Source organism: Cimex lectularius, unplaced genomic scaffold, assembly GCF_000648675.2.
Source record: "Cimex lectularius strain Harlan isolate CLEC.00 unplaced genomic scaffold, Clec_2.1 scaffold98, whole genome shotgun sequence".
NCBI classification, from domain to species: domain Eukaryota; kingdom Metazoa; phylum Arthropoda; class Insecta; order Hemiptera; family Cimicidae; genus Cimex; species Cimex lectularius.
The window spans coordinates 1,525,297-1,548,357 of NW_019392897.1; the positions used below are offsets into that span (position 1 = coordinate 1,525,297).

The 23,061-nt window shown below is 32.6% G+C and overlaps 3 protein-coding genes across 3 annotated transcripts; 1 reads left to right on the forward strand and 2 right to left on the reverse strand.

The window, feature by feature from the left end:
- Window positions 1–3,947: 3,947 nt before the first annotated feature.
- LOC106664180 (tetraspanin-9-like) lies at window positions 3,948–5,126 on the reverse strand. Its single transcript, XM_014389636.2, has 2 exons — window positions 4,507–5,126; window positions 3,948–4,428 (listed from the first exon to the last, which is right to left on the reverse strand). Exons 1-2 carry the CDS (start codon window positions 5,106–5,108, stop codon window positions 4,008–4,010), a joined length of 1,023 nt encoding a protein of 340 aa, XP_014245122.1. The 5' UTR covers window positions 5,109–5,126; the 3' UTR covers window positions 3,948–4,007.
- Window positions 5,127–8,096: 2,970 nt separating this feature from the next.
- Window positions 8,097–18,962, forward strand: LOC106664255 (protein flightless-1). The gene is made up of 22 exons (XM_014389814.1): window positions 8,097–8,245; window positions 8,329–8,439; window positions 13,377–13,615; window positions 13,674–13,835; window positions 13,894–14,114; window positions 14,186–14,402; window positions 14,458–14,699; window positions 14,758–14,852; window positions 15,424–15,488; window positions 15,550–15,796; window positions 15,866–16,051; window positions 16,166–16,341; window positions 16,396–16,534; window positions 16,606–16,778; window positions 16,843–17,092; window positions 17,154–17,307; window positions 17,381–17,558; window positions 17,617–17,871; window positions 17,945–18,071; window positions 18,284–18,466; window positions 18,529–18,642; window positions 18,701–18,962. The coding sequence occupies exons 1-22, from the start codon at window positions 8,183–8,185 to the stop codon at window positions 18,833–18,835; spliced, it is 3,732 nt and encodes a 1,243-aa protein (XP_014245300.1). The 5' UTR covers window positions 8,097–8,182; the 3' UTR covers window positions 18,836–18,962.
- A 1,658-nt stretch (window positions 18,963–20,620) lies between these two features.
- LOC112127761 (essential MCU regulator, mitochondrial-like) lies at window positions 20,621–21,355 on the reverse strand. Its single transcript, XM_024229197.1, has one exon. It carries the CDS (start codon window positions 21,267–21,269, stop codon window positions 21,006–21,008), a length of 264 nt encoding a protein of 87 aa, XP_024084965.1. The 5' UTR covers window positions 21,270–21,355; the 3' UTR covers window positions 20,621–21,005.
- Between the last annotated feature and the right edge of the window lie 1,706 nt (window positions 21,356–23,061).

The following is a 23,061-nucleotide window of genomic DNA, read 5'->3' on the forward strand; positions in this document are numbered from 1 at the left end:
GCAACTGCTGTTACAAAAATGTTTAACAATTTGTTTATTGACAGTATAAAACAAAACCATTAAATCAATATATTGTACCTTTTAATTATATAAACTTATAGGAGGAGGCGGTACAACATATTTAGTAAATAAAGCTTCTAAAAAAAATTAAATTTAAAAAAATACCAAATTTATATTAGAACTTTTTTTAAACATATTTTATCTATTATTATACCTACTTATATATTTAAAAGAAACTCTGTTCATTATATTCCAAATAGCATTCGTTATCGAAAAAATTATGACAAGCAGAGCCAAGAAAGGAAAAAGAAAATCAGTCTGAAAATTTCCAGTTCATGTTTTGTGGCCACTATTTAAATCCAGTTGTATATTTAGCATAAACGTTTCTGTAAGGTAAAATAAGTCTTGTAAATAAGGTGTGTGTTTAACAGATTAATTAACATATTATGAAGAGGAATACAAGTACTGTACCTATAAATACTATTTATTTGTTAAAATCTATTTTTATTTTAATGGGATATTGAAAAATCTATTCTTATATAGTTGTTAATGATGGTGTTCTACATTGTAAATTATTAAGATGATGACGCTTATCGCTGTCCAGACAGCTAAAATCAAAGTATTGTTTAAATATATTTAAGTAGTTGTAAGGTTATTGAATGTATTGTTGCCATGTAGAGAATTCTAAAAGAAAAAAGTTCAAAAATTGTTAGAATTAATAGAAAAATGCCAATATTAGTGTGTGACTTGCCGATGTCTAAGGCGTAGTTATATAAATATTTAAATTATAATAAAAAAAATTAAAACTAGAATACAAACAAAATTCTACATGTGCATTGTTTACAAAAATTGTCATTCTAGACCGGGTGAAAAATTTGTCATAATCACTGTCGTAAGCAAATCAAACAGGTTTTGTGCTTGACATACTTTAAACTGTATTTAAAAAAATGCACAATCATACTGTTATTCACAATTTTTGCTGTCATTGTTTAAACTGCCTATGTTGATAATTATTATAAATTTCACCATCAGCATTGTCAAAACATTGTCGCTGCTTCAATACAGAAAATGATAAAAAATTTAATTTTTTTCTAGGAAAAAAGTATTTCATGTCGAGGCTGTGAAACTACTAATGCAAATTTGATTTTTACTTTTATTTTTCAAAATCACAATCATACTTTTCATCTGTGCTTGTTTGCCTTCAACAAGAATAAACACTATGAAATAAAGTTGTTTTAAACAGTAGAATCTTAAATGAAGAAAAAGTAAAAACAAAGTTATTTAAAAATAAAAGTAGTTGAATTATTGTAATATTATCATAGGAAAATTGTTGAAAATGTTTTTCTATTTTTTAATTTTTAAGTCATAAAATGATATTCATTTAACATAAAAATACTATAAATGTGTTATTAATTTACATGTAAGACTTTGTTCATCTTCACTTTTTTGTTGTTTATCACCTTATACAAATTTAGAGCTTTCCCGCTCTTTAAACTCACTCATAAATGTTTATATATTATTGCAATAAAAATCTGTTTGTTTCAATGTTTTTTTCTTTATTTACACCCTGTATAAAATTTTATTACAATCTTTTAACAATTGTTTAAAACGAATGTCTAATTTATTGTATAAATTACATGTAATATGATTATTATCAGCCTTCACTATTGAAATTTTATATTGAAAATCTGAGATTAATTCAATTTGAAAGAAAGCATCCAGTTTCTGGGTTCTAATTAAGCGAATTCCTCAAAAGAAAAACAAAGGAACTGAGAGTTAATATAAAATTACATATATGTATTTTATTTAGTTGTTACAACCCGGACTTGCTCTGGAAACTTAAGACCATCCTTCCATCCACTTATTACCTCATCTTAAAATCTTATCTATCTCATTTTCAAGTACTAACAAACTTGTCCCCCATCTACTATGCTAAAGTGGGTGTTCTGCAAGGCAACATCCTTGGTCCCATTCTCCAACCAGTATACACAACAGACACTCTCTCAGTCCCAATACAGTATCCTTATATATGCAGACATAATCCTTCAAAAACTCTTGAAACACCGATATCTCATCCTTGAAAGCTTAGGTGCTTGCAGACTTGTTCTAAAAACTCAAGGGCATCCTTCCATTTACTAACTCATCCAAAAATTATATCTGTTTGATTGGTACTTTTAAGTAGGAATGAGAACGTCCTTTCCTATCCACTAAGCCGAAGCGGGTGTTTGGCAAGGAAACATCCTTGGTCCCATTCTCTATTCTGTATACATTGTAGACATTTTTATCACTCTCAATACAGAAGGCTTCAACTGCGCAATAATCTTCACCCTTCACTGTGTTATTCTCCTCCAATCTAGAACAACTCTGTTCCTCTCCCTGCAATCAGTCGTCTGCTATTACTCAACATTGACAAAAGACTTACTTGGATGTTACACTACTCAAAAGACTACCTGACAAGAGACAGAAACTCTCACTGTAAAATAAACACCTCATCTACATATCATTACTACAACCAATCTGAACGTACAAAATTAAACTGAACCTCCTAAGAATCAAAACAGTCTCTCCAGTCCAAAATCTTTTGCAAACGCACAGATCTACAAATTTCATTTGACCTCGAAATCACAAAAGTCAATACAGACACCTCCTTAAAAGCCCTGGATCCCAACCCCCTAACCCAACACCTTTCATCCCACACCCTATCCAACAATCCTTTGAGATGCTTAAAGTGCCAATGGCTTTGCAATTTGTATCATGAAGTTGAATACAGTTTGGAGTGTAAACTGTAATTAAATAACGAATTATTTTTCTCTTTCTTACTGTAAAATTAACGAAGACAACGAAGTCGCTTGTAGCACTATGGAGCGCTGTTATAACATAAAAAACATATTTTGTTCTATTTCTTTAAGACATTTATAATAATTAACAGTAATAAAGATTACCAGTAAAAATATTTTATTGGAATCCTGTCATAAACTACAGTGAACATCCATTACCCACTGGGGTTTCATGGACATAGGGTCAAACCACATTATAATGTGTGGTGATTAGTGACCATTAATCAATATTTATTTAGAAATCGTGAGATGCTGTCTGGTGTGATGTAGGTTTCAGAAAAACATTTTCTTTATCGAGCCAACGTTTCGATCTTTATTGAGATCATCTTCAGGGCCTGGGATTTACAAACATTGTTTACATATTACAATTACATTTTGGATGTGGAAAAGTGAATTTATACAATGCAAAATATATTTTATATATTCAATCAAAGTATTTCTACTCACTCAAAGTATTTGTCTTCTGTGTAATTGTGTCATTCTTGCGTGTCGTATCGAGAAATAGCAAAATCTCACTGGCACTCTCGACACGACTCATTGACACAATTACACAGAAGACAAACACTTTGAGTGAGTAGAAATACTTTTATTGAATATATAAAATATATTTTGCATTGTATAAATTCACTTTTCCACATCCAAAATGTAATTGTAATATGTAAACAATGTTTGTAAATCCCAGGCCCTGAAGATGATCTCAATAAAGGTTGAAACGTTGGCACGATAAAGGAAATGTTTTTCTGAAACGTACATCACACCAGACCGCATCCCACATTATAATACTTTTTCCGTGTACACAGTTAAAAATCCATGGGCTATGCAGGGATTCATACCCAGGACCGCTAGCATGACAAATAAGTCTGATGCTCTAAAGTCTAACCACTCAGCCAACGTGGTGCTGACTTTTTATTGGAATCAACATCTTTTAAAGATCATTTTTTATTTGTGGTATTTAACATACATTTTTAGAAATGTAAATAAGTTATTAAAAGCAATACATTATTACATAAAGTTATTAAAAATCAAGCGCATTGGCATATAAATGGATAAATGGAAATACATTTTACAAATTCAATTTAGTTTTGATTTATTGTATGTTAACATGGTGTGTCATTCTCCCAAACTTGATCTATTCAAAAAAAATAATAAGTTTATCAGAGTGATAATTTATTAAATTTTTGTAAGTTTCTCAAATGGAATGAGATCCGGTTTATAATATTGTTCTCTGACTTGCATCACCGCCTTTAGCGCTTCTAACTGACTTACTTGCGGATAGATATTGTCATCAGACAGTTCAAGCTCTGGTGAGAGAATATTACCATCCTTGAAGCTCCACTTACTAAAAATATCCTTTCGAGGAAAATACCCAAATTTCGTCACAGGGGCCCAGCCTATTATCCAACATTTATACTTATTTTCTGCTCGAAAAATCCTCTCACCAGTTTGAATGAGCCGAATACCGATTGAATAAATCATACATAAGACACTCGCAATGACTCCTAGTAATAATAAGTTAAAATATTCTTTTCTGTAAGTATTTTTAAACGTAATTAAGCAGCCATTGGTTCTGTACATTAGGCCATTTGTTTCACTAGAACAAAATGAAAAAAAGAAAGAATCAGCAATTTATATAGGTTCTTTTTTAAATTTTGCATGAATTTATACCTACTTTGAATTTAAAGTTTTGTTTTCATGGTATGTACACAACAGTTCAGAATGGTGTACACAGCAACTTATTGGGATAAGTTTATTATTACGGTATGTGGACAGTTCAATCCAGTCCCTAGAGCCGTTGATGCCACAGCAAGTATAGTTTAACTGAAGCCAATCCAAATGATTTGCTAACTTGCCATCCGGGTAATTCACCATTGCGTGCACCATCTCCTGTTGAAACTTAACACTGTCTGTATGTCTGTAGTAAAGACACAGCAAGCTTAGTGCAATGTAAGACATACTGATGATAGGGATTATAACAAATAGCCAGAATAATTTGGAGTTGTCAGCGTTGGACAAATTAGCGTTGCAGGCCAGCTTGCATATAATACAAAAGCCAAACATGACCACGACGAAGAGAGATATGTCAAGTGTAAAATAAATGTACGGTAAATCAGTTGTAAAACTCGAATCCAGAAATATTCTCATTTCTCTGTAACTTTGAGAAAAGTGCGATGTTATCAGCCCATGACAAAACAAGCCTGCTAGGATCCATAATGAGAAAAACTGCCAAACACGTACAAACCTGGGGAAACAAACTTTACTGATTTCAAACATTTTTTTTTAAACTTCAATCAAAACATGTGTTTAACTTATTTTTTCTCCTTTCCAGCCTAGAAACGATACAAATAGGGGTGTAAAAATATGCTTTATGTTTACATTTTATGAATACATTAGAAAACTTGGTTAAAAAAATAAAAATAATAGTTCTCATTCACTCCATTACTCCATTCATGCTCATCTAGATTTCCAAAAATTGTCCTTTAGTTTTTCAGAAATGACCAATGATAATGTTTTAGAAGTTGTCTTTCAATTAAATATAATGCTATTTCAATGTTATTCCTATTAAACTCATCTTTTTCCTCTTTTCTATACCTTAAAATACATAACGCACATTTTTAACTCTCTCTCACCCCATCCTGTTTTCCTTCAGCCTGGAAGGAAATCCAAGTTGTCTTACCCAAGAAACCTAAACCCACCCTTGCTATTGTGTCTACCACCCTATTAATATTCTTCATTCATTATCTAAGCAAACTCATTCAAATTTATTTAAGCAAATATTCTCTTTTTCATTCTGGCTTCTAAAAATTGCAAAGCTGTGAGAAAGTCCTTTCTAAAATTTCACATCATATCTGCCTTGACATTGATAATAAATGTACTATTATTGTTCTACTTGATTTTTCCTATACACTCTCCCCCTCATAAATTGCTTATTTTATGGCGGTGAACTTTCAAATTGTCGCCAAACCCCTACTGCTGAAATGTCCCACCGTACATCGCGAGACAAGTGGAATAGGAAGAGGCTCTAGGAGGAATGGAGGGGGAGTCTGGTTTTGAGCGAGAAACGGAAAGGACGAGGAGTTGGCTGGGAGAGTCTGCGCAGACAAGAAAAACAAGAAGACTGTAATTTATTTTTTTATATTATATGTTCAAAAAATTATATGAGCTCAGAGTTTTGGTCATAGGAGAATTCGTTTATATTTTTATTATTTTATTTTGTATATAAACAAAGATTAATTTTTTTAAATAATTAAATATATTGGACTTTATAAGTAGGACAGTATTTGTTTATTTTTTTATTATATAAAGAATTGCTTAATAAATAGGTTTACAGTGGAATTGATTTTATTGAATTTACCCCAACACTCAGCTTTACGTACATTTTACGAGCAACATCATTGAAGCTGTCTCTCTGTTCAACAGGGATCTTTATCTCTCAATCAATGGTCAAGTAATAACAGCATTCTTTTAAATCCTAACAAATTCCATTTCTTATTAATTTAAAAAAATATGGATAGCCTATCCCCTTCTCATCAACAGCTCCCTATTAATTTTTGTTCTAAAGTTAAAAATCTTGGCATTATTTTTAACTCTAAGCTTACGCGGCATGACCATGTGAGCACTAATATTAAAAATGTCTACTCTAGCATCCATTCTCATTGACACCTTAGCTTTTTCACTCCATAGAATGCTAGAGTTCTTTTTATTAAATCCCTAATAATTCCTTTATTCTTTTATTTTCACTTTCCTAAGACTCTCAATCTGCTAATTGCCTTCAAATTGCTTATCATTCCTTCATAAAATATTGCTATGATCTTAAACCAAGAGATTATATTTCTTCCTGTATTAACATCTTCAGCAATCTTAACTTTCTAACCACTTATAAACTTGGAGTTTTAATGTAAATATTTAAAATAAATCAAATAAATAATTCCTCCTCTTGTAATTCTTTAGCCTTAGTATTTGCTTTTAAAAAAAGGCCATGGAATTTGCTTCCGTGAGAAGTATGTTCTGCGTCCTTGCTGTGTTCAGGTCCATGGCATCTGAGTTTTTTAAATTGACATGAATCATCTCCTTTTCTTCCGTCTTCCCTTTCTTTTTCCTGTTTTCTTTTATCTTCTTTCTCTTTCTTAATGTGGTTTCATCATTCTATTATAAATAATTAATATTTTAAAGAATATTTATGAAGTGGATAAACTGCAAGTGAATCTCAGTGGCCAGTGTTCTTCAACAACAAAGCCTGACAATACGGTGTGGTAATCAATCAAACATATTAAGACGACATCCTAGGACTTGTTTGTTTTTATTGGCTCAAAATAAATAATCCGCAGCTGGATCATAATCTCTCTAAATATGTAAACAGTCGGTCTTACCCTCATCTGGATTTTTTTTAGAGTTAATAAGCCCGTGTAAGCACACACGACTCTGGACTGTTCGTAAGTATTGCATCTGTTATGTCTGTTATATCTGTTATCATTTTTCTTAAAAATGATCATTATGTAACAAAAAATTTAGTAAGTAAGGAGGAACATATTCGTTCTTTAAGTTAAAAAATATCAATCATCCTGTGATGTTCCTGAACTTTACAGCACATTTTATGACCACTAATATTTCAGTTTTAGGTTTTATCACTCATAAAATTCAATTTATGCTAATTTAATAACTTTGTCGTTTATGGTCCTCCTATCTTTGTAGCACCTTAGATTATGTTATCCCAGAATTAATTATCTTAATTCATAAATATAATTGTATAATTTATAATATTATAGTCATTATTGTTTTGTATATTTCCTTATTACCTTTCTACTATTTATTTTATAATCTAAATTTAATTCTATGATTTGTTTGTATAAGGGTGCTTGAAGCCCTATTCATACCTTTAAATAAATTTAAAATAATGTTTTCAAAGGATTTTATTTTTATTTTGGAAGTATTGAAATATTTAGTTGTACTAAATTGATTTAATATAAAAATAAAGAATGTTGAATAAAATTTATTTTGATAATTTTATTTACACAAAGATTGATGATTAGTTCAAATTTAAAGGAGCGCCGGCGCAGACATGATGATACTGCAACAGAGACAAATTTACAATTTTGACTACAAAGTCAGCACGTGTTTAAATCTTAAAAATGTTGACAGTTCACCCAAATCCACCAACACATTTATACTCACACAGGACAAAATTTCGTTTTTTTACTCTTCATTTTACACATTTTCATGCAATTCCCAAAACACTAAGACAGTGGCATTCCTCAGAGGTTACATAGAGACAGGTTCTTGCTATTGTCATATTTTTATCTCTGTTCTTGTCTCTATGATCTTTAAGCCCGTAATGTAATATACAAGAAATGGCAAATACAGGGGTTTTGCCGTTCGTTCGCGGCGTCGACTTCAGCAGGAACGATTTTAGCGTAAGGAACATTTGATTTTGTCTATTTTCTACGTTTATTATTCAACTTGGGACGAAATTAATTTCCTGTCTGGTTTATTTTAGGATGGGAAATTCCCAGAGTCCGTCCGACTCATGACTGGGCTCCAGTGGTTAAAATTGGACAGATCCAACCTGACTCAAGTCCCGGAAGAATTGGGCAATTTGATGAAATTGGTAAATAACAGCGCCTCAAATTATTCAGGCACTTGTTGGCACATTTGATTCAGATCGTTGTGTATATTGTATTAAACAGTACAGGCTTGTGCGTTAAAAAATAAAATAACATGAATATTGGATGGTTGACAGTTCCACCAGAATGGGACCTAAAACACCCAAATTGAACATACTACCGCATACAACACCAATGTTTTTGAAAAACAAATTTTTTGGTTTTTGTTAAATAAAAATTCATTGTGGTTTTTTTTAAAACTAAATTCATTACTTATTTTAATTAATTATAAGTTTTATCTAAGGTTTTGGTTGAGATGAAAAAGCTAGTGTCACAAGGGGAATTCCGAAGGTCGTGGGTTCGACACTAGCTTTTTCATCTCAACCAAGACCTTAGATAAAAAGTATAATTAATTAAAATAATTAGTAGTTGAGTATATTTATTGAAACATTTATTTGGATGTTAACAAAAGAACTTATGAAAACAAGTTTAACAAAAGAATTATTGAAAATTAATATTTAAAAAAGAAAAGTTTACTTGCCAACAAGTTGCATGGCCAAGATTGGAAATTTATAGAAGAAACAATTAATTTTAAAAATTTTAAATATTACTTTAAAATAATACAAAATTTTATATAAATAAACTTAAATTATAGATGCAGAATGGTAATATACCTTTTAAAAGAAACTGTTTCCAATGAATTTTTTTTTTTTCAAAACAGGTAAGCTTGATAATAAAATCTAAAATATTAATTTTAGTTATACTTATGCCTTTTAAAAATGTAGATTCTGATGATGGGTGAAAATTCCCGAACGTCCAAATAAATGTTTAAACAAGTAATGAATTTTCTTGTTAAAAACTCACATGGAAATTTTTTTAACAAAAACCAAAAAATTTAAAAAAGACAAATTAGTCTTAAAAATTTCCATGTTTAAAAAAAACATAAGGAAAATAATGTACAAATGTTGGATAGTATTCAAAGTTACAAGAATAATGACTTGGAATATGACAATAAGAAAGCTAACATATTATTAAACATAAATTAACCATTGAACTGTTTTATGAGTGATTAATTAATTGAAAGATATTAATTGGTCAAGCAGACCACGAAAACTAGTGAATTTATGAGTAATTACAAACAGTAATACCAGGTCCTCCAAAAAGGTGCACAAAAAAAAAATAAATAAATAAAAATACCATGGAGTAAATATTAAAGCAGTTTTATGATACATTGGTATCAAAAATACTATTTTTTATGCTAAAATGTTTAGCTGTACAAATTTTTCTAGAAAAAGAGGCAGAATTTTTAGCCTGTAAAGGTATAATATTGTACAATCACATTACTCAACAAAGTATCTCCTATATTTTTTTTTCATTTATTTGTTTATTTACACCTGTGCCAGTTTCTACGGGAAAATGGAACCAGGAAACCAGGAAGGAGTACAATAAGCTATAAAGCTGGAGTGCTTTGAAGGAATTCCAGTTCCTGGTATCCATAATTACAAAAAAAAAGTTGCTTAACTTGAGGAAATTTGATAACATATTAAAAAGCAAAACAAAAACAAAATATATGCAATAAACATAAAGATATAAAGAAAAAAAAGAGGAATTAAGAAGGCCAGAGAAACATCATCTCCGTTTACATCGCAACTACTTTGTTGCTTGATTTTTATGTCACAATGTTGTTTTAACACCATGATGTTTTGTTATTGCATCACTGACTCACTCCTATAGTTCTGTACTGACAATTGACTAACTTACTTGTTAACATGGTTCTCGGGAACCCCTTGAGTTCATTTTCTTTTCATTTTTATTATTACTTTAGTGTTAAATGTTCCTGTTTTTTTCTTAATATTCAGATAATCTTCCCTTAATGTTGCTTCACTTCATGTCTCTGTTTCCAGTCCCTAACCACAATGTTAATCAAGGGCTTACATAATCACTAGTAGTCACTCCTTTATATTAGCTTTATTAATCTCTGTCACTTAGGAGGTCGCAAGGCACTAACTAAAGTCATCGGGGAGGATTACTTGAAAGGGTGAGAGATGAAAGGTTTCTAACATGAGGGTTTGTCTGACATGATAATTATTTGTGGAATTTCTTGTAGCTGGTTTTGTCTACTTTAAGGACATTGGGTGTTAAGATCATTGTGAATGGTGAGATTTGTGAGTTCCATGTAGTCATTATGTCAATGTACACAAAGTTAGTGGACTACATTAGCCAGTGAGAGGCGGATAGTAGAGATAGCAGTGGTTATTCTTCGAATGGTGAAGTGTTCACATTTTTGTGTGTTTATTGTTATTTTCCATCACTAACTACTGCTCAAGGGATTTGATATTGATTAGCAGGTTTATGTTTGAGTTGACAGTATTTTTATGAGAGCAAAGGATGTTGATATCATTTGCCTAGGTGGTAAGGATGATTTTAGAAAGAGTAGGAATGTTTGAGGTGATTACTGTAGATGATGGATCTAAGATAATTCCTTGGGGTATCCGTGCATATATGCGATAGCCGGCTGATGACTTGAAAGTATTTGTCAGTTAGATAGGATTTTAGGATCAGGTAGTAAGTAAAATGGAGGACTCTCTTGAGTTTCCAGAGCAGGCCTGAGTGTCCTACCTGATGGAAAGTTTGCTTCAGATCTAGGAACACACTAGAGCAGTGCACACCTTTTGCTCAAGAGCTTACTATGTCTACAACGTACTGCTGAATAGTGGAATGAGAATAATCAAAGCTCTTGATATTTTTTCTAGTGAAGATCTGAGTTTCAACAACCCTAGTACAACCAATAATAAAGTCTTGGCTTCATCATTAGAAATAACAGACTAGCCTTTTGTACAAGAATACGGTGCATCCAATATTGGAATGTAATAGTCTCGAGTCAATATCTTACTATTTATATAAATATTGTTGAGTCAGTTCAAAAATAATTACTGTGTTTATTAAATAAACTGTAGACGATAATAAATTGATTGTTTACCATTGAAAATTACAAAATTGTAGCACTTAATGACTCTTATTAACTAAACACCTACACGTCTAATGAATGTTTGTCTTTACAGTCAAATCAATTAAATTTTTTGTCAACTTCTGAACAAATTACAAATATAGAATATGTTGTAATTTTATTATATAAATTTTTACAGCATTTGTAACACAACCGAGTGACAAAATTATAGACACACCCCTAATTGTTATGATTTTTTAATGTAATGGGTTTGTACTACAAATATTTATTCAAAACACATGAAATAAATATTTTTCTTCATTAAACTTTAATTTTTCAGTAAATAAGGGAAAAAATTATTAAAATACTAAAATTAAACGATTTTGTCTGCGACAAAATTATAGACACATGGGATAAAATCAATTTAAAAACAAGGTTATAATATTTTGTGGCATGACCACTCAGTTTTATTATTTCCAGTAATCTTTCTGGAATGGTTTTGTACAAATTTTGAATAAAGTCTTGAGGCAAATTATTCCAGGCAGTGGCGACAGCTGTTTTAAGTTCGTCGACAGAGTTGTACTGCTTACAGTCTTGATATACCATCCTCGATAATTTTCCCCATACATGGAGGTTCCGTACTGGGGGTGGGGGGCTTCGCCCTTTCTGGCGGTTCGCTGGTCGTTCTGTATGCCACACGGCAAGAGGGTCACATGGTTGATGGCTATAATGCCAATACCAAAAAAAAAAATCTGGTGAGAGTGCAGGTCATTCAAGTTTTTCAATGCTGTTCTGTGAAAACCATTCTTTAACAATTTTTGCATTGTGTATGGGTGGGTTGTCCTACTGAATATTGGAGTCCCTTCGCATAAATCGCTGAAACTAGTTTTTTCTTTGTCCAGTAATTTCTTGTAATATTCCAAATTGACTTTTTTTTTAAGAAAACAAAGATTCCCTTTTTTATTACACCCAATACACCCCCAAATCATAGAAGATCCACCACCCATTTGGGCGCCGTGACATTTTTTCTTCTTAGTTAGATCATGAAAGTAGTATGCATATCCGTCCGGGCCGTCCAAATTGATTTTTTTTTTTTTTTGTCAGAAAAAATAACTTTTTGCCAATAATCTTCATTTTTCGAAATGTGGTTTTCAGCAAATTTGACACAGGCTAGTTTGTGGTGGGGTTTCAGAGCTGGTTTGCATTTCAGTTTTCTTCGGACTATGTTTTCAGATTTTTTAAGGAATCTCTGAACAGTTCGAACAGAAACATCAACACCTGCCTTCTCTGTGATGGCTTTTGCAGTCAAAAAGCTGTTTGAAGCAACGTGCAGGATGTGCGATTTATTTCTGCTGAGGAAGGAGGTCTTCCAGAGCTATGCCCTCTTCCGTAGTCTTCACCTAGTCGTATTATCTTCGATACTGATGAAAAACTTCGTTTTATGCGTCGGGCGATATCTCGGCAGCTCATTCCATCTTCATTGAGCAAGTGAATAAACCAGCGCTCCTCATCAGAAAATCTTCTTCCTTTGGGCATTTTAAAATAACTTTGAATTTCTCCAAATGAACTCACAGTAATCACTTTACTAAGGCACGGTACAGTGAATACTGAATAAACCTTTGGAATAAACCTAAAATAAACGTAAACAAAATGTGTGTCTATAATTCTGTCACAGCTAAATCAAAACAATACTGTTTATTGAGATGTACATTTGTATAAGATTATCAGATCAAGCCATTTCCAGAGTTAATTTTCTGTTAATATCATGAACAATATTCTAATGGCAAAAGAAATCATTTTTGACTGTTGAAGTCGTGATTTTTTAATGTGTCACTCGGTTGTAGATCTCTAGTTTTTCCATGGTAATTGTATTATATTATTAAACTTAAGAAAGGCGTATTTATCTCTCAAGAAATTGAAGCAACAAACATTTTAATAGGAATTGTATCAATAAATAAACAAGGGTTGCTTTTTAAGGGAAAATTTTCATTACAGGAAAATCTTTCTTTGGTGGGAAATGATCTAGAAAAGCTTTTTGGCGAGCTGACCGAACTGCCATGCCTCCGTTCGTTAAACATCCGCCGCAATAAAGTGAAGAGTTCAGGCATCCCAGCCGATCTTTTTAGGTCAGAGGAACTTACAACACTTGATTTGAGCCACAATTCACTCAAAGAGGTCCCAGAGGGGCTGGAAAAGTCAAGAACACTCCTTGTACTTAATTTAAGCCATAATAAGTATGTGTTTTGGGGTGCATTTAAATTATGATAATTTTTAAATTTAATTTCTTGTTAGTATAACATCTATACCAAACACATTGTTCATGCACTTGACGGATCTTCTTTTTCTTGATCTGAGCAACAACAACTTAGAAACACTTCCTCCTCAGCTAAGGAGATTGGGGAACCTTCAGACTCTCATTCTTAACCACAACCCCCTTGCACATTTCCAACTCAGGTATGTACCAAACTTTTTTCAAACATATAAAATGAAATTTGACATTTTTTTCAATTAGGCAACTACCCTCGCTGCTATTTCTTCAAACTTTGCATATGAGAGATACTCAGAGGACATTGGGTAATCTTCCTCCAACGCTGGAGACCCTCACAAAACTCACTGATATCGATCTCAGCTATAACTGCCTCACTAAAGTACCAGACTGCCTTTACACCCTGCCAAATATCAAAAGGCTCAATTTGAGCAACAATGAAATTTCTGAAATAACTATTGGTGTTGGTATGTAACAAATTGCTATTATATGTAATTTTGCGTGCAAACTTATTGGTTTTGTTTTGCCCTAATGTTAGAAGTTTGGCAGACATTGGAAACATTAAACCTCTGCAGTAATAAGTTATCAGCTTTGCCATCATCAATCTGCAAACTGTCTTCGTTGAGGCGCCTTTATCTAAATGACAACCAGCTGGACTTTGAGGGCATACCTTCTGGGATTGGTAAGCTGTCCAACCTTGAAGTGTTTTCTGCTGCTTCCAACCATCTGGAAATGATCCCAGAAGGATTATGCAGGTATAACAGAAAAGTTTTGTCTTGATGTTTATAAATGACTGAATTTCTATTTAAGGTGTGGATCTCTTAAAAAACTTATCCTTTCTGATAATCGACTGATAACTTTGCCAGACACGGTTCATTTGTTGAGCGACCTTCAAGTGCTTGATGTTAAAGATAACCCAGATATTGTCATGCCGCCTAAGCCTTGTGAGGCACAGAAAGGATCAGGGCTTGAGTTTTATAACATTGATTTTTCTTTGAGCACACAGCTTAGATTAGCAGGAGCTGCAATACCTCAGCCTCTTGCAAATAATAGTAAGTTTTAAACATTTGTTCAAAGCTTAATTATTTTTAACGAAATGAAATTTTTCAGATGCAAGCAAAGATCCTATTGCGAGAAAGTTAAGATTGAGGAGAGGTAGAAGGGACCAAGAAGAGGCAGATTCTGACCAAGCAAAAATTCTAAAGGTAACTTTTACTAAATGCAAAAATTCTGTATATATTAATATACAATTAATTGAGGTTTTTAGTTGAGATAAAAAACTTCGATCCACTCGGACACCAACTTCCCATCTCAACCCCACCTTTTGAATTTTCCCTCCTTTTTGCCATTTTTAAAATGTCATGTAATCAATTTGATTCTCGGCGACAAATGAAATGGCCACGGAGAGCTTTAGTGAAGGATCCTTCATTTTAAACTTATTAAATTCACTAGTTTCGTGGTCCGCTTGACCAATTAATATCTTACAATTAATTAAGGTTTTTAGTTGAGATAAGAAAGTCAATGGCACGAGCGGGATTCGAACCCACGATCTTCGGCTACGCCGCTACTCTACCACTTGAGCTATCGTGACCTCGATCCACTCGGACACCAACCTCCCATCTCAACCACACCTTTTGAATTTTCCCTCCTTTTTGACATTTTTCAAATTTCAAATGTATGATATTAATTGGTCAAGCGGACCACGAAACCAGTGAATTTAGTATGTATTAACGTTTAAAATTTCTTAATTTTTCATGATTTTGTTTATTTCTTTAGGGTATGAAAGATATAGCAAAAAATAAAGAAAGAACTCTTGAAGAAGAAAAGGCCGAATCGTTAAAGTAAGTTTAACCAAATTTAAAAAAATTAAATAGTAGTAAATTCTCTTATCAAACTTTTAAGGCCAAAACGATGGGATGAGACTCTAGAAAAGCCACCATTGGACTACTCTGAACTGTTCGATGAGGATGCTGGCCAGATACCTGGTTTGACAATCTGGGAAATTGAAAACTTCCTACCCAACATGGTCGAGGAAGCCGTGCATGGGAAATTTTTCCAGGCCGATTGCTACATCGTTTTAAAAACATCATTAGACGATTCAGGAAATCTCACCTGGAGCATATACTTTTGGATTGGAGAAAAGGCAACAGTAGGCTTTTTTCTTAAATAATTTCTTAAATATTTCAGATTGAATTGTTTATAAAGTAATTATTTTTAGCTTGACAAAAGAGCATGTTCTGCAATTCATGCTGTCAATTTGAGGAATTACCTCGGGGCAGAGTGCAGGACGATAAGGGAAGAACAGGGTGATGAGAGTGAAGACTTTCTTGCACTTTTTCCCAACGGTATCACGTATATTGAGGGAGGGAGGACTCAGAGTGGTTTCTACACAGTTGAAGATTTGGTAAGGATTTTTTTACATATTTTACCATTTTTAGGCCAAGAAAAATGAATAAATTCATAAATATAAATCATATTTTTTGTTTATGAAATATTTGCTTACTGATAATTTTTTTAGACATATGTAACAAGGATGTATAGAGTTCATGGTTCAGGTACTGGCATTCACCTTGAACCAGTTCCAGCCGTTACGGAAAGCTTGGATCCCAGATATGTCTTTGTTCTTGATGCCGGGCTTAAGATATTTTTATGGCACGGAAAAAAAGCTAAGAACACTTTTAAATCGAAAGCTAGGTAAATTATAATTCTCAATTTATAAAAATAAAATCTTATATCTGATTGCTTAAGACTTCTGGCGGAAAAGATCAACAAAAACGAACGGAAGAATAAAGCTGAGTTGTTGAATGAACTTTATGGAGAAGAATCGCCTGAATTTTGGAAAGCGTTGGGTGAAGAAAGTGGTGAACCACCAAAAGAACCAATTGCTGTATGTAAATATAATTTACTAAGATAATTAATAAAATAGTAATAAATTTGTTAATGGTATTTTATTTTTAGGAACATGTTAGTGAGGATTTTAAACCAAGAGAACCAAGGTTATATCAAGTCAAACTTGGCATGGGGTACCTTGAATTGCCCCAGGTTGAATTGCCACGAAATAAATTAGATCATAATTTACTGAACTCCAAAAATGTGTATATCTTGGATTGCTATTTGGATGTTTTTGTTTGGTAATTTTTTTTTTGTACATTTCTCTTAAAGGTTTTTTAATCAAATAAATACAACATTTTGTAGGTTTGGAAAAAAATCAACAAGACTTGTTAGGGCAGCCGCTGTGAAACTTGCACAAGAGTTGTTTTCAATGGTCGAAAGAGGCCCCGAGGCGAGTGTTGCTCGAGTTCAAGAAGGTACTGAGCTTCAGCTTTTCAAGGCTAAATTCCCTGCTTGGGATGAAGTAATACCAGTAGATTTCACAAGGACAGCCGAATCTGTTATGAAAACTGGTGCAGATCTAAACAAATGGGCTAAACAGCAAGAAACAAAAGTATGGCAACTGTTTAACAATGTAAAACAAACAAAAAAATTAAATTTTGTGTTACTTCCAGGCTGACCTTGCTGCCCTCTTTACCCCAAGACAGCCGCCAATGTCAATGACAGAGGCACAACAATTAATGGATGAGTGGAATGACGATTTGGAGACGATGGAAGCATTTGTTTTAGAAAAAAAGAAATTTGTCCGCCTTTCTGAGGAAGAAATTGGTAAGTTGCACAACACTATTTTCTTGACATTCGATCAATAAGTCAAAAACAATTTTTTTTTTTTAAATTTCAGGCCACTTTTATTCTGGGGACTGTTATGTTCTGCTTTTCCGATACTGGGTCCCTGTTGAGTGCGAAGAGGGTGAAAATAACGACGAGGATCACCCGCCCGAAGATGATTATCAGTACGTTGTGTATTTTTGGCAAGGCCGAGAAGCGGGTAACATGGGCTGGCTCACTTTCACATTCAGGTATTATATTCTATAAATGCCCACATGACATAAGATTCTGTTAATTCAAAATAATCAGCCTTCAGAAAAAGTTCAAGTCCCTTTTTGGCGACAAGTTGGAAGTGGTGAGGACACACCAGCAACAGGAGAACATGAAGTTTTTGGCGCATTTTAAGAGGAAGTTTGTCATACATTCGGGCAAGAGGAACAGCCCCAAACCCAAAGACCAACCTGCTCCGGTTGAATTTTACCATTTAAGAGCAAACGGAGGTGCACTCTGTACTCGCCTGATTCAGATAAAACCTGACGCTAGTTCTCTTAATTCAAACTTTTGGTCAGCTTAACACTTTTTTAAAAAACTTTTTATAAATAAAATATAATAAATGTGACATTTCATATGATTTTAGTTATATCCTTAAAGTACCATTTGATTCAGAGGAGTCGTCAGGGATTGTTTACGTCTGGATTGGCTCTAATGCGAGCACTGATGATATAAGATTAATCGGAGAAATTGCTGATGAAATGTTCAATAGTGTGAGTAAATACAAACATTGCAATATTAAATGAATATGAAACATTGCAAAAATTGCACTCGCATATTTTCTCCCCTTCACGGAAAAAAATGTGCCTTGTACCTAACTCACCTAAAATCCCAACCCTGAGTAACAATACTTTCTTATGGGGCTGTTATTTTAAGTTATGAAAATTCATTCTTAATGAAATTTGTATAAAATTTTGACATACAGCCTTGGATAACACTGCAAGTGGTAAATGAAGGGGAAGAGCCTGACAACTTTTTTTGGGTGGCGCTCGGCGGCCGCAAACCATATGAAACTTCAGCTGAATTTATGCAATACACACGGTTGTTCAGGTGTTCAAACGAAAAAGGTTATTTCACAGTTTCAGAAAAATGCTCCGATTTCTGTCAGGTACGTCACTCGATTTATTAATTTTTATTGTTCAAATTTTAATTTTTAATTAAATTTTCAAGGATGACTTGGCGGACGATGACATTATGATACTTGATAATGGTGAACAGGTTTTTCTATGGCTGGGAGCAAAGTGTAGCGAAGTCGAAGTCAAGCTTGCATACAAATCCGCTCAGGTATTTCATCTCATTAAATTTTTAGTAATTTGAATTTATAATTTTTTTTCTGTTTTAGGTTTACATACAACATTTAAGAGTCAAACAGCCAGAAAGACCTAGAAAGCTATTTTTAACGTTGAAAGGAAAAGAGTCGAGGAGGTTTACAAAGTGCTTCCATGGCTGGGGTGCTCACAAAGCCCCACCTCAATAATTTCGAATTACGATCATTTATCACAAAAAGTATTATTCTTGACAAAGTATTAAAAACAAGGGGCTTTCTTCGAGTGTACAAACTACTCAGGATTTTAACGCAACATTTATAAATCTGATTAGATAAATTTTAGATTTTGTTTGTTTATCCCTTTACATATATTTCCTTTAAAATAAACCGCCGTTATCATATCAAGCTTTTGAATAACAGATGGCTTTGACCAAATACCAGATGGTCTTGAATGTTTTATAAAATGTCAAAACACAATTTTTTTTTATCTTGCCAATTCAGTTATGTAAATATTCAATAATATATTGCACATGATACCTATATTGTTATAACATTTTATATGAAATGCTCATTACAAATCAAAGACTGAATAATGATATTTTCAGTTTTGTTTTTCCCGCCCTGTATTTTATATTGAATTTTGTAAATAAAATTTGATGTATTTATTACTTGTTAATTATTAAAATTGTCTTTATCACCCTGTAATTTATATGATCAGCTTAGTTTAGAAATAGGATTACACAGATCAGAGCAGAGATTTTCATTTTCTTTAAAACACAACATTTAAGGCATTTACTACTGGAGCTATGGTCAATGCTTAATATTGTGGATAAATTTGTGTAAAATTTCCTCTTGTGAAGTGGTTATTCTGTAATTTGCTCCTCACCGATCATGGTCTGCCTATTGTCACTGTGTTGGTCGGTTAGGCATGTTTCAGCATTTTGTCTTCTTCAGAGACCCAACACTTAAGATATATATAAAGATAATTAAATGCTAGATAAATAAACAAATTTGAACAAGTATAGGCAGACCAAGTATGGATCAAACAATTGTAGATAGTGAGATTTTTTTTGTTAAGGCAAACAACCACGGGTTAAAGCTGCCTAAATTACATAAAATTATTAACACAAAAATTAAGTTTATCAATGCAGTTTCACATTAGAATCCCATCAGTAGTTAGATTATAGGTGAATCATATGACCATGATTCATAAAATTTGATATAGCTTAAAAACACTTTAATAAAATTTCAATTTAAATAATACCTTTTTTAAATTTAAATCAGTCTAGAAAACATCATTGGGCCTAAAACTTTATTAAACTTGAAATTTATGTGTAATAAATAATGACGATACAGCAGTTTGTACCCCAGATTATTCGGTTGGCATGCAATACTCAAACCATTTTTAAGTAATAAAAATTCATTTTCATGAATAAATTATTTGAGAGTTTAATAAATGCCAAAATGAACGAAATCGGAACAATACAGCAAGAATAGGTTAATTTGGATGTCCACAAGCAGCAGGTACATCTCGGAGGCTTCACACATTTTTTTTCTCAATTCTGCTATTCGTCCATTTTTTAAATATAATTTATTTAATTATTAATTGCTAATGTCATCTATTCTGCAATTGCCTCACAATAGGTAGGAAAAGACTGGTACCAAGGAAAATATGCAGGATGGACCTAGATACCCGAGAATTCTGTACGTCTTCAAAGAAAATCTTCCAAGAAATCCACACAGATCGCAATAGATCAAAGCTAAAGTGCCCTCAGAATTCAAAAAAATAGGGAAAAACTTGACTATCGATGTTTTTCCGTTTGTAGTTTGCATATCCGATAATACGCATACTTGACGATACAGCAGTTTGTACCCCAGATTATTCAGATAGCAGGCAATACTCAAACCATTTTTACGTTGGACGACGAAACATGTGACAGTGGGAACTGTATTTAATTGATTTTAAGAACCTGATTGAAAATTAAATTGTATGCGTCTATAAATAAAATTGTATATTTACAGTAAAATAGATACAAATTATTAATTAGATAACAATAAAATTAAAGTTAGCACATAATTGTGTTTTAATGACTAGAACAATCGTTTAGGCAAATGTAATGTGGTTGTTCTTTAAAAGACATAAAAATATTGAACCGTTTTGTTCAATGTAAAATTTTGTTATTTCAAAACTACTTATCGAAAAAATAAAAATTATATTACAATGCTGCAGAATACTGAAAATATGCTGGTTTCTCAGGTTTTTTGTTTGTTTAAATTAAAAATTAAAATAATTATTGCACGTGTCTAGAGAGCGATGCAAATAAAACAACCCTGCTAAGGTGAAGCTGAAAATCTGCAGAAGGATCTACAGTGTGCGATGCTAGTCGTCGTCGTCGTCATCATCCGAGGGTACGAAGAGTTCGTTCTCTTCCAAGAAATTGGCCATCTTTTTGCTTATGGTTGCTCCTATGAGGAGGCCGGGGACGACCGTGCAGAAAATCCCGATGAGGCCGAACCTGGTGACGTGCGGCATCGGGAGCACTTCGCCCGCGCTGGTCGTAGTCGCCGTCCTCAGAGGGGGACGGAAGAAGGCCTGGGATATCTTCCAGGACCGCGAGGCCACCCGAGAAACAACGGAGCTCATCCCGACTTCCTGCTGGTTGCGGTCAGACCTGGACGAAGGTCGAGACTCAGCAGACAGGCTAACCTGGCTTCAAACCTCAAGTAGCTCATTGGTGATAACGTCATAGAGATTACCATCTAAATCTATATTTAGAACAATTGTCATTCAAAACATGGACAACGTAACCAGGAGAAATTCCAATCATAATAATTATTATTTGAAAGGACTGTAGGTCATTTTGTTCAAGGTTCGTCTAATCCTCATAAACATTAACATATTTTAATCATTTCACCTTTATTTATACAAATTTGCATTGACACAAAGTGCACGTAAGATTAATCAAGATTCTACTTTTATTATAAGCAAACAATCAATTAACAAAAATATTGCACTTAATAGTAAAAAATAAAAATTGTTTTAATTTTTCATCAAGCCTAATAAAAATATTGAAAGAATAGGGTATCATCAGTTTGTTATATTTCTAAGTCAAGATTAAAACACCCAGGAATAAACCTATATTTTGGGTTTGGTGTTATTATTGTTGGATGCTGGACGTAGATAGGGTGATATTGGATAGCTTTTACAACAAATATAAATGCTTATTATTATTATTATTTTTTAACATTTCAAATGCATTTCGAGGTATTCTTTGGTCTTCCCTTTAGTAAACGACTGACTAATTATTGCGAGATTTCTTCGTGAGGTATGATAAGACTTCTGTCCCAACAGAGAAGGATAAAATTTGGAAAAACTTCAACAAAGATGTTGGAATTAATTTTTTTTTTCTTGAAAATTAAATAAAATGGCGGGAACCATTGAATCAGGGTCGTGCCACAATGTGCGACATGAGCCTGTAATAATATACTAAAAAATAATAATAAAAATAAATAATATATTATTTAAAAAATCTACTTTAAAAGTAAAAATAAATATTTTGTGTTTAAAAAACCATCAAATTACATTTAAAGTGTGTTTTTATTCTGTAAAAAAATTGGATAAAAATTGTTTGATTTTTATTCAGTCAAATTAAAAATATGGTTGTTGTAGCTCCTCTTTTTATAGATGTAGGGGTAGTTTTATTTATTTATATTTGATACAACACATTTTATCTAAATTTGTTATTTGAAAAAAATCTTAACTACTTTTAAAAATACCTGTTGCATAAAATTTAAAAAAATAAATAAAACCGCCCTACATCAATAACGTTGACAATTCAATTGTTTCTATTAGTTTATTGAAAGAAGAATAAAGCTTGCGGAAATGTTGTTTATTGTATAAAATTAAACAAAAATTGAGAAAAACTAAACAAAAAATGATGGGGCTTGTCTAAACGAACAAATAATGGTCAAAACCAGGTGTATAAAATTCCTCAAATTGTATTTATAGTTGATTTATTCTCAGTTCAAGTACAAATTAGGCTATTCTACCAACTGGTTGTATTGGTTTTAATAGAAAAGCGGAAATGTCGTTTATTGTATAAAATAAAAAAATAAAATAAAAAACCTAAACATAAAACAGTGGAGCTTGTGTAGATGTGGGAATAATGGTTAAAATATTGGTTTTAATAGAAAAGCGGAAATATCGTTTGTTGTATAAAATTAAGAATATCGTGAAAAAAGTAAACCAAAAACACTGGGGATTGAGTAAATGAGCGAATAATGGTCAAAACAACGTTTACAAAAATTCCTCAAATTGTATTTATAAATTGTCCGGCACCTTACATCGGTATTACATCCCATTATCTGGATAAGAGGGTAAAACATCATATCTATGATTGCAACAAACCCAAACAAAATCCTACAGCACTGGCTAC